We start from the raw sequence: 12529 nt of genomic DNA on the forward strand, positions 1-12529 counted from the left end.
TTCAAGTCATTCTATTTGAAGCTCTCCATGAAAATGTAATGATAATGTATTTTAAAGTGAATGATAATCAACTTACGCTTAACTATCCGTCGATCTGTACTCCTCGGTGGACTGGCAGTGCCAATGCCACTTTCAAGCGGAGACGCTCTGTCGGTCGTATCCGGCGACAGGCTTCCGGAGGAAATCTCGTCCATGCTCTGAAGTAGATCCTGTGACGAGGACGAGGATCTATTGTCGTCGTCGACGGTGTCTTGCGGAGAGGCTGGATCCAATGTGCTTTCATCTTGCAACGACTGAGAATCCATTTGCGATTCCGCTGGGGACATCAATTTAAAGATAAGAATGAGACAATTTGTAACCGTCAGGCCCCCTGACATTCAAACTTGTATTATTTCACGATCCGAACTCCCGCAAACTAGGAACTGTTTCGCAAACAACAGTTACAAGACTATAGATATAATTTCATTGAATTTAATGTAAAGGAATACGATACACTCACTTTTAATAAAAATATTCATTCTTATTTTCGTATGAGAACAAACATTGGTAAAACATGGATTTCGAAAAACTAAAATTCTATAAATTTTATATATTAACCCAGTAACCACTTGATTTGATACAGCAAAACTATGAAGTTGAATATTTAGTATTTTAAATTAAACTTTGTATTGCTATGTGAAGTATTTAAATAAAATAGCTTTGTTACTTAATTTATCTGTGAATTATCGTTAAATTAGTTTCGAACAATATCGTTTATATCTCGTTGGAAGATGTCGGGTATTTCCAGTAAAAGAATTTTGAGTGCAAAGGGTTAGAATATCGTCACCTCTTAAAGAAAATTCTGAAGAATGCAAATCGCAAACTTTCGTTTCAACGGTATTAAGTTCAGCAATTAAGATGTGCACAGCAACGTAAACGTGCAATGCGAGTAACTGGTTCAATCAAATTTACCATTGATAGAACTACGAGTCAGAGTGAAACTTCGAATAATGATCGCAACGGAAAGATGGTAGAAGTTTTAAGGACACTCGAACAGACAGGGAACTTACCTCGAGGTGATTCGCAATCGCTGACCCACGTAAAGCTTGAACTTCTCGAAATAGCTGGCGAAGTTTGCGTCGCCATGTCGGAACAAGTGAACGAATCCATAGGTGGGCTGTTCGTGCAACACGACCCAGAGCCATTTCGAATCTTCGATAAGAGAGATTGAAGAGAAATTGGTAGCTGAAAATATATTATCTCGTTACTCAGAGGAGGGCTTTGAATTTAATGAGCTTTCGCCATTGAATTTCTACGAAGCTTCATTTGCAAAGCATAAGGTCACCTGTACTCAACAGATTATGCATAAATTCGATTACTCAAAGTGATTTCATTAAGATATAGAAACAGTATATAGTGACCAACGTATTAAAAATTACTAAACAAAAATACTACAACTACTAAAAAAATTTATCTTACCAACAAAAATAAAATCTTAAAGGGTCATTAAAGCAAATCGACAAAAAACAAATTGTTTAAGCATATATACTATTCTCAAAGCACATTATACAAAAATTGTATCAAAGAATGTAAAAAAATTGTCAATTCCATGTAAACCCGAAGAAAACCATAAAACTGCACCCAAACACGATTCATGTTTTTCCCAAAAGTATTTTCGAAACCGGTACCAAGAATATCACTCTTCTCAAAATAGAACATAATCTTTCCACATTCCCACTTAAAATACCTATCCACGAAAAACAACTGCTTCCAAAATCGTGTGTACGCAATTTTTCAATCATAACACAATTTCGCCAAAAGAAGAAACAAAAATACCGTATAATGGAGCGCATAATTCCAAGCAAAATAAGAAAAAAAAAGGGAAACCGAGAAAAAATCAATCCAGATAAAGAAGTCGTAATCAGAAACTCACCGAACCGGATCTCGAATTCTGCTCGTCCATTATTTTCTTCGCGTCGACGTTCCCCGTCCGCTCGAACTTGCCGGCGTCGGCGCTGCTGGCGACCGACTCGACATTGTCGTCTTCCGGCAGATCGCAGCCGACACCCACGTCGTTGCCCCTCGATCTGCCCAGCGAGAATTTCTTCAGATCGACGGGACTGATCTGCCTGATGTCCTTATCGGACTCGGACAGTCTTTTCGCAGAAGCGTCTGAGCGCAGCGTCAGCGGCGAGACCGCCCTCTTCCTCGTTGCGCTGTCCTTCGGGTTGACCTTCTCGTTCTCCAAATGCAGAAAGTCCTGATCCGGCAACGAGGACACCCGCACAAGGACCACGTCCCCGGCGTTCTCATGAAACACAGGCGTGTGCTTCTTCCACAGCAATTTCGAGAAAGGAGATTTCTTCTCCTCGGTCGGCGTAACTGGCGCCGATCTCGCCCCGTTGCCGTCCGACGGCTTCAACGGAGGAATTTTATCCTCGCCGAAATCGTAATCGAGCTCTGGATGATCCTCGCAGCGACGTATCCTTGCCAGCCTCGGCGTCCTCCTCCGTTTCTGGCTCATCAGGTTCAAAGGAAGACTGGTTTTCCTGTGGGCGTCCGGTCGCTGCCGCGGGGGTAGTTTCGCGTTCGATTCGTCGATAGTTTTATCAGCGTCCACGCCAATGTTCATCGGGTAGATCTTGAACGGCGTGGCGGCTTTGACGTCCATGTCGTCGGGTTGAGAGCTTATTTCTACGTGTTTCTTTGGTCGGTCGTAGCTGTTCAGGTAGCCTGGGCGCGGTAGCTCCCTCTCGTTTAGTTTAGAGGGTAGACTGGTACCGCTGTGTCCGTCGATTCTTGCCCCCATGTAGCTTGTAAGCGACGAAGTGTTCAGCTCGTCGTAATCCGAGGTCAGGACATCTCCTGACGCGTACCGCTTGCATCCGCCGGTCGCGGCCTGCAGGTTCTCCGGTAGACTGCCGCTCTTCCCGCGCTCGGCTTCCGGCGACGCGATCCGATCGCGCGGCTCGTCGTAGTCGGAGCTCAACAGGAAGCGGTACTCCGACCCGTCGGCGAACAACTTTCCATTTCGTCGATCGCGGCCCTCCTTGTTCCGCCGGCCGGATGATCGATCGGTGCCCGTCTCGCACGAGCTTCCCGCGGAACTCTCGCTGTCCGATATGCCGAACTCGTTCAACAGCTCCTTGTACTGCACGATTCTCTGGTCCCCCTTGTTGTCCCGGCGACAACGGTCCGGCTGTTCCTGCCGCGATTTCTCCTTGCTCAGCTCGTTGATCTCGTTCGCGATGATCGTGTTCAGCTCCGCCAGGATGCTATTCGACCAGTCCCCTATGTCGTCCGTTACCGGGCAGCATCTGCCTGCCAGGGGCTGCCTGCGGTACGCGCAACCCTTCGACGGGAGCGGCCGCGTCGCGTACACGTCGCTCGGATATCTTAGTGGCTGGACAACTGGGGGTTGCGTAGGATACTTCGGCTCGTCCGTGATTGTCAGCGGCGTCGTCGGCGCTGATTCGATGATCTCGCCGATCTCCTCCTAGTGAACAGAAATAATGCACGTTGTTAAGAGAGGTTATGGACACTGTGTTTGAAAGATTGGGATTTTTGGTGCTTTGAGTTTTCGAGGGTGTTGGATAGTTTGATATAGATCCTTAAAGGGTCCTTCTGTATTTTAGGAATTAGCGTTGCTGTGAGTATTTAAACAAATATGAATAAATAAATGGGATATTGTAAAAGTATTATCTGGTGTCGTTGATCACCTTTAAACTTGATAAGGATAAATCGTGTTTACTTGAAAAATAGTATTTTTAAGAAAAATAGTGCGAGGGTTTAGTTTTTGTACAGATAATGGATTTACCGTCCTTTTTTCTTGCAAGGAATCAAATATTATGACCGTTTTTAGTTAAATAAGAATAATTTAACTAGCTTAAGTATGGGCGTTAATACAAATGTTATGTGGAATAAGGTTTTCTTTGCAATAACGGAATAATGTACAAGAAATCCAATTGTCTAGAATAAAAAACGTTAACAATTGATAGGATTCTTGATAGATTAAATAAATTTCTGTTCAATTTCAATTTCTTTTAATTAGTTCGTTAATGTCTAAATATATGTGTTATACATAAACATGTGCAATCTCATGAGGACTATGATAAAATCAATTACTTTGATTAGCTTCAATAAAGACACATTAAAAAATGTAATCTGAAATAGTAATATACAGTATGCTAATATTAATTCCTAATGCGAAAATAACGATTTCTATAATTAATTTGAAATAACCTAACACCGCCTTTCATGTGACCATCTGACATATCATAATTCCATAATTAAAGTTAAAGAAATCCTTACGACATCCAATTCTGGTATTATTTATGACCAGGCATCTATTGCCACCAAACATTAATATCGATAAATCAAACATTTTCATAATTTACACCTTACAATAAAGACCTTACAACATTTTACAAAAATATACATGAAAAATTTCATAACTTCTACAATTTTTAAAAACCATTTATATCATTTGCTTTATTAATTTTATTATCAAAATGAACTCCATATATATATGAAACTCATATACGACTGACATAAGACTTGTATATTAATTCATATACAAAATTTAATTCCGATTAAAACTGATATCTACCAAAAAGAACCACGAAATTCCATACGTTCACAGTATGCACACTTAAACCACATTTAATTTCATCCATCCCGGCAAAAACTAACAAAAAGACTAACTATTGCCAACAAGTAATATAGAAAAAGAAAACCGAATCGAATCTCGTACCTTTATGGCGCACTTAAAATTCCCTACCCGGCCCGAGATCTAGTGCAAACTTGTCGTAGAGGAAATCGATCGCTGATCACTTTCCGTATTCGTAGACCAGTATAGAAAAATGCGAATCGCCATAAACTTCCGCGGTTTAACGATCGCTTGCGCAACGGCCAGTTAAACAATTAAATGCCTCGGAGCCGAATCACCGTGCGTGGTTAACGCGTCCGCTGGATTAGCGTGAACGTGCCAAGAAAACTCGAACAAGTGTCGCGCGGACCGAACAGGTTTTCTGAACCGGCGATCGAGGTTAATTGATCGTTGTCCAACGGTCGGATAACTCCATAAATTAGAAACATCACTTTCTACAGCCACGGCCCGGGCGGAATAATTGGAAACGAAGCGCGCGCTCGCCCCGATTTTTCATTTTCCAGGGCGCGAGGCGACGTTCATCGAACAGCAGGTTCGCGTCGGTGGCCTGTCAGCATCATAACTGCTTCATTATGGGCCGCTTTATAAATACGCTCCACCGATTTAACCGCGCGTGCACATACCACCCGGTTTCATTTCTCCCGTGTCTTTTCGAACGGCGATGGCCGTCGAAGGGGCCATCATCTTGCTTGCGAACCCGACACCTAGGAATTCAACTTCTCGCGCTGGAAATTAATTCAGAGATTTGGCAAAGTATTGCGGGAAGAGTTTTGTTTTTAACTATTTCACGCAGATATGTACACTAATTTTGTTTATTAATCATTTTGCGTGGAACGATGAATTTCAAAAGAATCTAGTATGTGTAATGCGACGAGACTATTAATATGTACAAGACGTCATTGGCAATTTTGGAATAAACACATCTCGACGTACGTGGTACGTCTCTTTAGAGCAAGACGTTAACGCTACCAGCGTTTGTTTTCTTAGAATTCAAAAGTTAGAAGTAATTTCTGTACACTTATAAAATTCAGTTGTTCGTGCTTATTGATTAATATTAATGTATATGTTGAAAAGTAACGTTCCATATCAGAGGATGTAATGAAGGCGCATTTATATTTACTCGAATACCGTTGGGATAGAATTTTGATCACTCCATATTTTCAATGCTTAATATAATCAGAATTTTTGGTATTTCATATTTCAATATTAATGTTTTAATAAGTAAAATGTTCCGGAAGCTATGTCGTTCAGAGTTATTACTTCGACATTTCCTCCGCTGTTTGTAGTCGTGATTTTGTTATCTAACGTACTAATTCGATTTGTTGGTCTGCTGGTATTAAGTCGAGATGCGCAGCATCTTGAGACGATATTCATATTGCGATACAATCAAAGGATGGAAAAGAGATTTTCTCGGAAGAAATCATAATTTCTTTGTCGATTGAATTCGCCTACGCTTGCGTTATTATTCTGCTATGGACGTTGTCTAAATAACATTGTTCCATCGTTGAATTTATAATGCAGATGTACTTTACCTTTACTGCTTTAGCGCTACAAGGAATCATAGAATGTATTACTGTTTTACACAACGTTCAGAAATATCATTTCTTTCGTGTTGATGTAATTATTAGACTGCTAGAACAGTAATACCGGTTTTGTTAAAGGAATTTGCTATGGAATCAACTATATAACTTTTATTGCTTTCCGCAATTGTATTTCACATGTTTTGTAAGCTTTCCACTTTCTAATTAATTACTGATTAAAAATATTTATAATTTAATGAAACGCCAATATGTTAGATGCTGTGTACTCAAATATATTCATAAACGCAGATAAAATAAGTAGAAACTGTCATTAATACGAAGACGATTTATCTAGTCAAGGAATAAATATATTCCAGGTGCTTAAAGTTACCATACAACTTTGTATAACGATTCATTAAATATTCCTCCACACATTCTGCTGCATCACTATAATTATTCAGTCCTTTAACAATAAATAAAAATATTCTAGCCAGTAGCTTATGTATAAGCCATCGCAATAACACATTTGACAGAACTCAAATCATCAATTTAAAAGACACAACTCTCTTAAAAAAAAAAGATTGAAAGTTCCAAGAGAAACCCAGAAGTTTCGTAACGAGAGAAAATTGAACAAAAAATTGAAAGACATTCTTCCTGCGTTCATTAATCATCGCATCGCGCGATGTTTAACTGAGTCCACAGAATCTTTGAATTGTTGCAAAGAAACTACGATGCACCTCGATTTCACGGGTTGCTCATTCTTCGTTGATTGCTCATCTTAAACTCTTCTCATTTCTCTCTTTTCCACAACAATATTTTCATTAAATGTCACTACCGTTTGATCTCTTAATATTTTTAAATATACTTGATTTACCTGTCGCGATTCGGCGTAGAAACAGGCCAGACATTCAATTTTATATCAACGACTAAGTGTTTCACTAATTTCTACTATCACCAATTATTATTTCTTATATTATACAACACATCGAAATGAATTCCATCAATATCAAACGAAATGACTGATACCTGCATGTTCTCAGATTACTAAAGCAGCATATTAAGCCACAATTACATGCAGTAACGTCGACGCAAATTGCAGAGTAAAAGGCCAAGAAAACTTCGTTCCGTAAAGGTTCAGTATTATCAGAAATTACATAAATCGAAGCCGATTCCACCGACTCACGATTCACAGTAGAGAGCAACGACTGAAAGATCGTCGTCACCTTCAGCGTAGCGGCGATCTATCAAACGCGCTATAACCACCGGCAATGAAAAGGTTGATTAAACCTATTCCGGCTAGGTGGAATTGTGATTCCATCTAGCGAGATACCGCGACGCTGATACGCTGGTCCCGGTCATTAATCAAACAGTGAACATTATTCGTGCACGAACACCTATTAGAGGGAAGCTTCAATACGGGCCAACAGCCGGCGATCGAACCCACGATCAGCCTGAAAAATCGGTCGCGGTGGATCCCGAGATTTTTCCTCGACGGCCAGAACGCGATATCATTCATTGCGGATCCTTGTTCCCGTTGAAAGGGTGTCTTTTATTTGCATTGATCATCGCCGATGGAGCGATACGATATTATAATTGAAAGCGGGTGGGAATAATTCATGCAATTTAGGTCCGCTGCTCGGGACACCATGTGGCCATGCCGCTTCTTCAAAATTGCATTCCGAGTCGCGCCTTTAAGCAACTCGGGAATTCGATTGAAGCGAGTTAAGCTTAACGAACATTGATACAGTTTGCCCAAGACCCGCGCGCGATATCGATTGCAATTCCCGCTGCGAGGATTGATGGGTCGAGGCTTTTTCCGCCTCTAGGTGTCTCGACGAAAACGGTCGCGCGGGTTATGAGTTCGTCAGGTGAAATCAATTCTGTCGCGCTTCGGTGAAATTTCGATTTTTATGCGAGTTTGTTTGGGATGCAGCTTGGAGGATTGATTTATCGTGTTTTTCTAATGATTTTTGTGAATTAATGTTTGTGTAGGGATCACTTGAATAATTGAAAACAGTTTGATTCTTGTTGCTTGATTGATACGTCACTTTTCTAATGATGTTTTAATGGCGTTTAGATTAAATGAATGGAGAGATAATGGTAGATATTATTAGAAGGTAATGTGCCTTTGATTTCTTTCCAATGGAAAATTACAATCTTTAAATAGAGGATTCATATCGATTTCGTTTTAGTTTTCTTTTTAATGATTCTAAAATAGGTCTTGATAGCTTCAGAATAAACATAATTCAAAATGTTTCATACATAATAAAAGGAGGCTTCAATACGACATTAAGTAATATTTGAAAATATATTTAAATAGATTTAATTGTTAAACTTCGATATTCCTCTAACACAATTACCAGGATCAGTTAGAGCTAAACGATTGCACTTACTGATACTTCGCCAAGACAATTCATCGTTACAAATTAGCGGTCGGACGCGATTGTTTAAACCAGTAGAAAGATAAATGCACGAGAGAACAGATTAGTCACCGATAAGAATCCGATAGCCGGCTCTTTAATAGTTATTATTCCCTTGTCCCACGTAAGCTGGTTGCCAGCTTCAGGCAACGCAGTACTGATGTTGGAACTATGGGAAGCTCGTGATCGATGATTAATCGTCAAGCTGGTTATTGCGATACGAACTGGCAACCACATAACGAGAATTTTATTTTTATCGAGGTCTTGAAATTTCATTGAAAGTAAGGGAAGGGTCGTAGTAGACTGTTCCTTTTACCATTTAACATCTATTTTATCGTTAGAGATTGCGGAATAAAATAATATAGACTGTAAGTTATTGAAAAACTCTTAAGCGTATACATTTAAAATAATCTGTCTATTGTTTATTTAATTATTCAATATGCATGAATAAATACGATGTTGGACACCAATAACAAATTTTATTCTAATAATATGAACTATTTGTTTCCATCAAACTAAATAATTAATTTTATAATGATGAAATAGACTTAGTAGACATGATAGTAAATTAGTTACTTTATTAATGTCCTAATTATAAATATTTTTATAACAAGACGTAAATATATTTACATACTTTTTACTTGTTTTAAATAACGAATCGAAATATTTTCTTACCAGTAGGGTCTTTTTAGTTTCTGAACTACAAGTGCTACAGTGTTTTCAAAGCTTTCAACGTGTATGCACAACTATCAATAGCTGTTACGTAGTTATAATCCTTTGACGGATCTTGTCAAGAACATGTTATGTTAGTACACCCAGTTCGATCAATAATCTTCCCTTATCAATAGTGTATAGAACGTTGACTGTTATTGACATGTGGTAAGTAGCAATATAACCGGCACATACACGGATTATTATTGAAATTGTTTATATAACACACGACCACTAAATGTAATTCCTGTGAAACGTGTGACATTGACAGTTCTTAAATATGTAACTCAGATATTCCAACTATCATTTTACTCCTACATAATCAATAGATTTCTTATTTCAAGGATAACGTAGAAATTGAAAAAGTAAAAGAAAATTGTTACTAATCTGCGTGTTTTTACATTATTTTTATTTAATGAGTCTTCAACCTATTTTTCAATAATATTTCAGATGTGTAGATAACCTGAGCATCGCAACGGGATTAAACGGATAAAATAAAACCCCGATAAAAGAAGGTTATTATTGCCTTACAGCTAGAAGATTAAAAAGAAGTTACTGCAACCTTAAAACTCTATCATTTAGAGTTCATCTAATAGCGGCACGACAGCAGAAATCAATGTTTCGCCAGTGTAAAAGTAATCAACACCTGCTTCGAACGTGTCAATACCTTTCATCGGCATTATTACACTGTCTCTCAAGAATCGCATCATTGTGCCTGCATCAAAGACCATTCTATTCAATCGTCAAGCTTCACCCCGCGACCCGTTCTCCCGGCTGATTACAGTTATCATAACTAGTCAACCCACGCGAGAACATTCCGCGGGAGGTGCTCCTCTAATCACTTTGTTACCATGGCTGTATCTCGGGCAGGAAGAACGGTCGCTAAAAGCTCGCGGGCCAAGCTTTCACATAAAATACTCGTTTGATGAATGTTCCAGGGTCCACGTTATGGATGAAGAATATTAGAATGGAAACAGTGACCGCGATAGTAGGCGTGCATCTGTTGGAGGTTACATGCAATCCCAATCAAGACGATTCATAACCGTTTCCGCATGCCTCCGCGGAAACATTGCACGTACATTGAGTTTCAGATAAAATTCAGTTAAATTGCATTAAACGTTGTAAATATGAAAATTAATTTAGTAAAACCACTTGAGTAACAGAAGATAAATACGTGTTAATTATTAGTGATTACGATTTGATAAAAGTGCACACACAAATTGTAAATACGAAAATTGATTCAGTAAAGCCACTTGAATAGGGAAATGCAAATATTTCCCTATTATCAGTGCGTAAAATAGGAGAACATTTCGTAGATATATTCGAATGTAACGTTTGTAATGAGATTCAGATAAAAACATTAATGTCAGTGAAATCAGTGTGTTTATTGCTAACACTGTATTATCTTGAATTATTAACTCCACAGCTCAACGAAGTGAATGCGTAAATGAACGAAATATTTAATATTCAATACGTTCATCGCTAATGCTGAATTACCATCGATCGTTAGCTTTAATGTAAAGGTAAGCTTGATATGTTGATATTCTAAACGAAACATTTAATAATTTTAATACACTTATAGGATTTTAATCGTGTACCGGAATCTAATACATTCATATATCAGTTATACAAATTCGATATTCATTCTACGTTCGAGCAAAGGGATCAAATACTTGCGAACGGTAATACGTACGTAGGTGACCTGACTGTCGAACAGTGAGCCCGAATGAACAGTAAACTTGGATAATTCTACCATACCAAGGGTATCGCACACCTGCCACGCGGTGGACAGGGAAAAATCACGTTGATATAATTTATAGAAAAACGTTTATCGAGAGGAGAATTAGAAGGGAACCGCGAATGTGTCGCGTACAGTTATTAAATCACGATTACACGTGATTCATAACGGTTCTCGCTGGTCGAAGGATAAAATTTCAAACACACCATTGTTCCGGCCGCCATTAGGGTCCGCGGCCCGGCACGTTCGTCGGCGGCTATTGGCGTACTCACGACTCCCGCAACTTTTTCTTTTTTCTTCCGAGTATGCACGTTTCCGCCTTTGCTCAGTCACAAATAGAGATATCCAGGCATGGTGCCATTATAGGAAACGCCTACAATGTCGACGCCGTTACGAAACGGCAATATCTTAACCTCTCTCGAAGGATATTGGCTCACCTATGCCCATTAACATAAATGTTATTTAACACGCTCGCCGCGAACACGCCAGCCAATGATCGGACTTATACGAGGCCGTAAATTATGCCGCGATTAAAAAGCCGCGTGTTTACTTGATCGCAACGAGCCGCATGTCGTAATGAGAACCGCTTTCGGGGGGACAATTCCTGGGGTCCTTGAACAACACGCGACCGATCTTTGTAACAGGGTGTAGGTACAATGTCTTTGCGCAACGAAGTACGAAATGGTACTTTGTGTACGTGTAGTGTATGGTTAAATAGTTAAGGTGGTTTCGGTAGAATTCAACGGGTACTGATTCATTGTACTTTTAACTTGTTGGGATTATTTATCTACGAAACAAGAACTCTTAGAAAAATTTCAACGAAGGAACAAAAAGTGGGCTCAAGATTGTGCGCCGCCCTTAGGCTGGACTCGAAAACTACCCTTGCTCCGAAGAAGCACGCTAAGAGCGCAAAGAGTAGGCGGGTAGTTGTAAAATTACCTGATTGGTGGAAGCTTCTTTTCGGGACTTCTACCAATCGTCGAAAAGCCAATCGGGCTCATCCTTAGGAAGGGGAAGTTTCCATATAAGGTGGAGACCGTGGCAGCCGTGGACAGTTCTGATAAATTACTGACAGAGTTTGGATAGAAACTTGCTTCGACTAAAGTGTTGTCTGAGGGTTTCCATTTCAATTACACGGCAACGGGTTAAATTTTAAAGTATAAGTAGGTCCCTCACAGCAACCTCCTCGTGGTTGACTTGGAAACTAGTACCATCGCCGATAGAGTAGTTCCTATCGAGGATGATGTTAGGCCAATGGCTGCGAATTTGTGTAAAATATGTCGAGTAGTTATTCTTTAGCTTCATTCACTACTTTCGCCTGTTTCCATTGTCTCCGATTCACTTGACCATGCTTGCGAGTGCATCGGACCGTGTGACTCCAGTCAGTTCTGCCGTCCGCGTAAATCGATGTTCTGACTCGAAAAATCATGACTGTCGCGCCGTAAGGCGGGTGGTGCTCGCGCCAACGACTCACGGCAGCTCTTCCTAGGAC

At 39.8% G+C, this 12529-nt stretch overlaps 1 protein-coding gene across 2 annotated transcripts in view; it reads right to left on the reverse strand.

The window, feature by feature from the left end:
• Positions 1–12529, reverse strand: part of cv-c (RhoGTPase activating protein) — a 408937-nt gene that overhangs the window by 267104 nt on the left and 129304 nt on the right. For both annotated transcript variants that reach the window (XM_076374243.1, XM_031981540.2), the window contains exons 3-5: positions 1913–3475; positions 1050–1224; positions 77–316 (exon numbers count right to left, since the gene is read on the reverse strand). In XM_076374243.1, coding sequence (XP_076230358.1) covers positions 77–316; positions 1050–1224; positions 1913–3475 — 1978 coding nt within the window. The remainder of the gene's footprint in view (positions 1–76; positions 317–1049; positions 1225–1912; positions 3476–12529) is intronic.

Source organism: Nomia melanderi, chromosome 2 (genome assembly GCF_051020985.1).
Source record: "Nomia melanderi isolate GNS246 chromosome 2, iyNomMela1, whole genome shotgun sequence".
NCBI lineage: Eukaryota > Metazoa > Arthropoda > Insecta > Hymenoptera > Halictidae > Nomia > Nomia melanderi.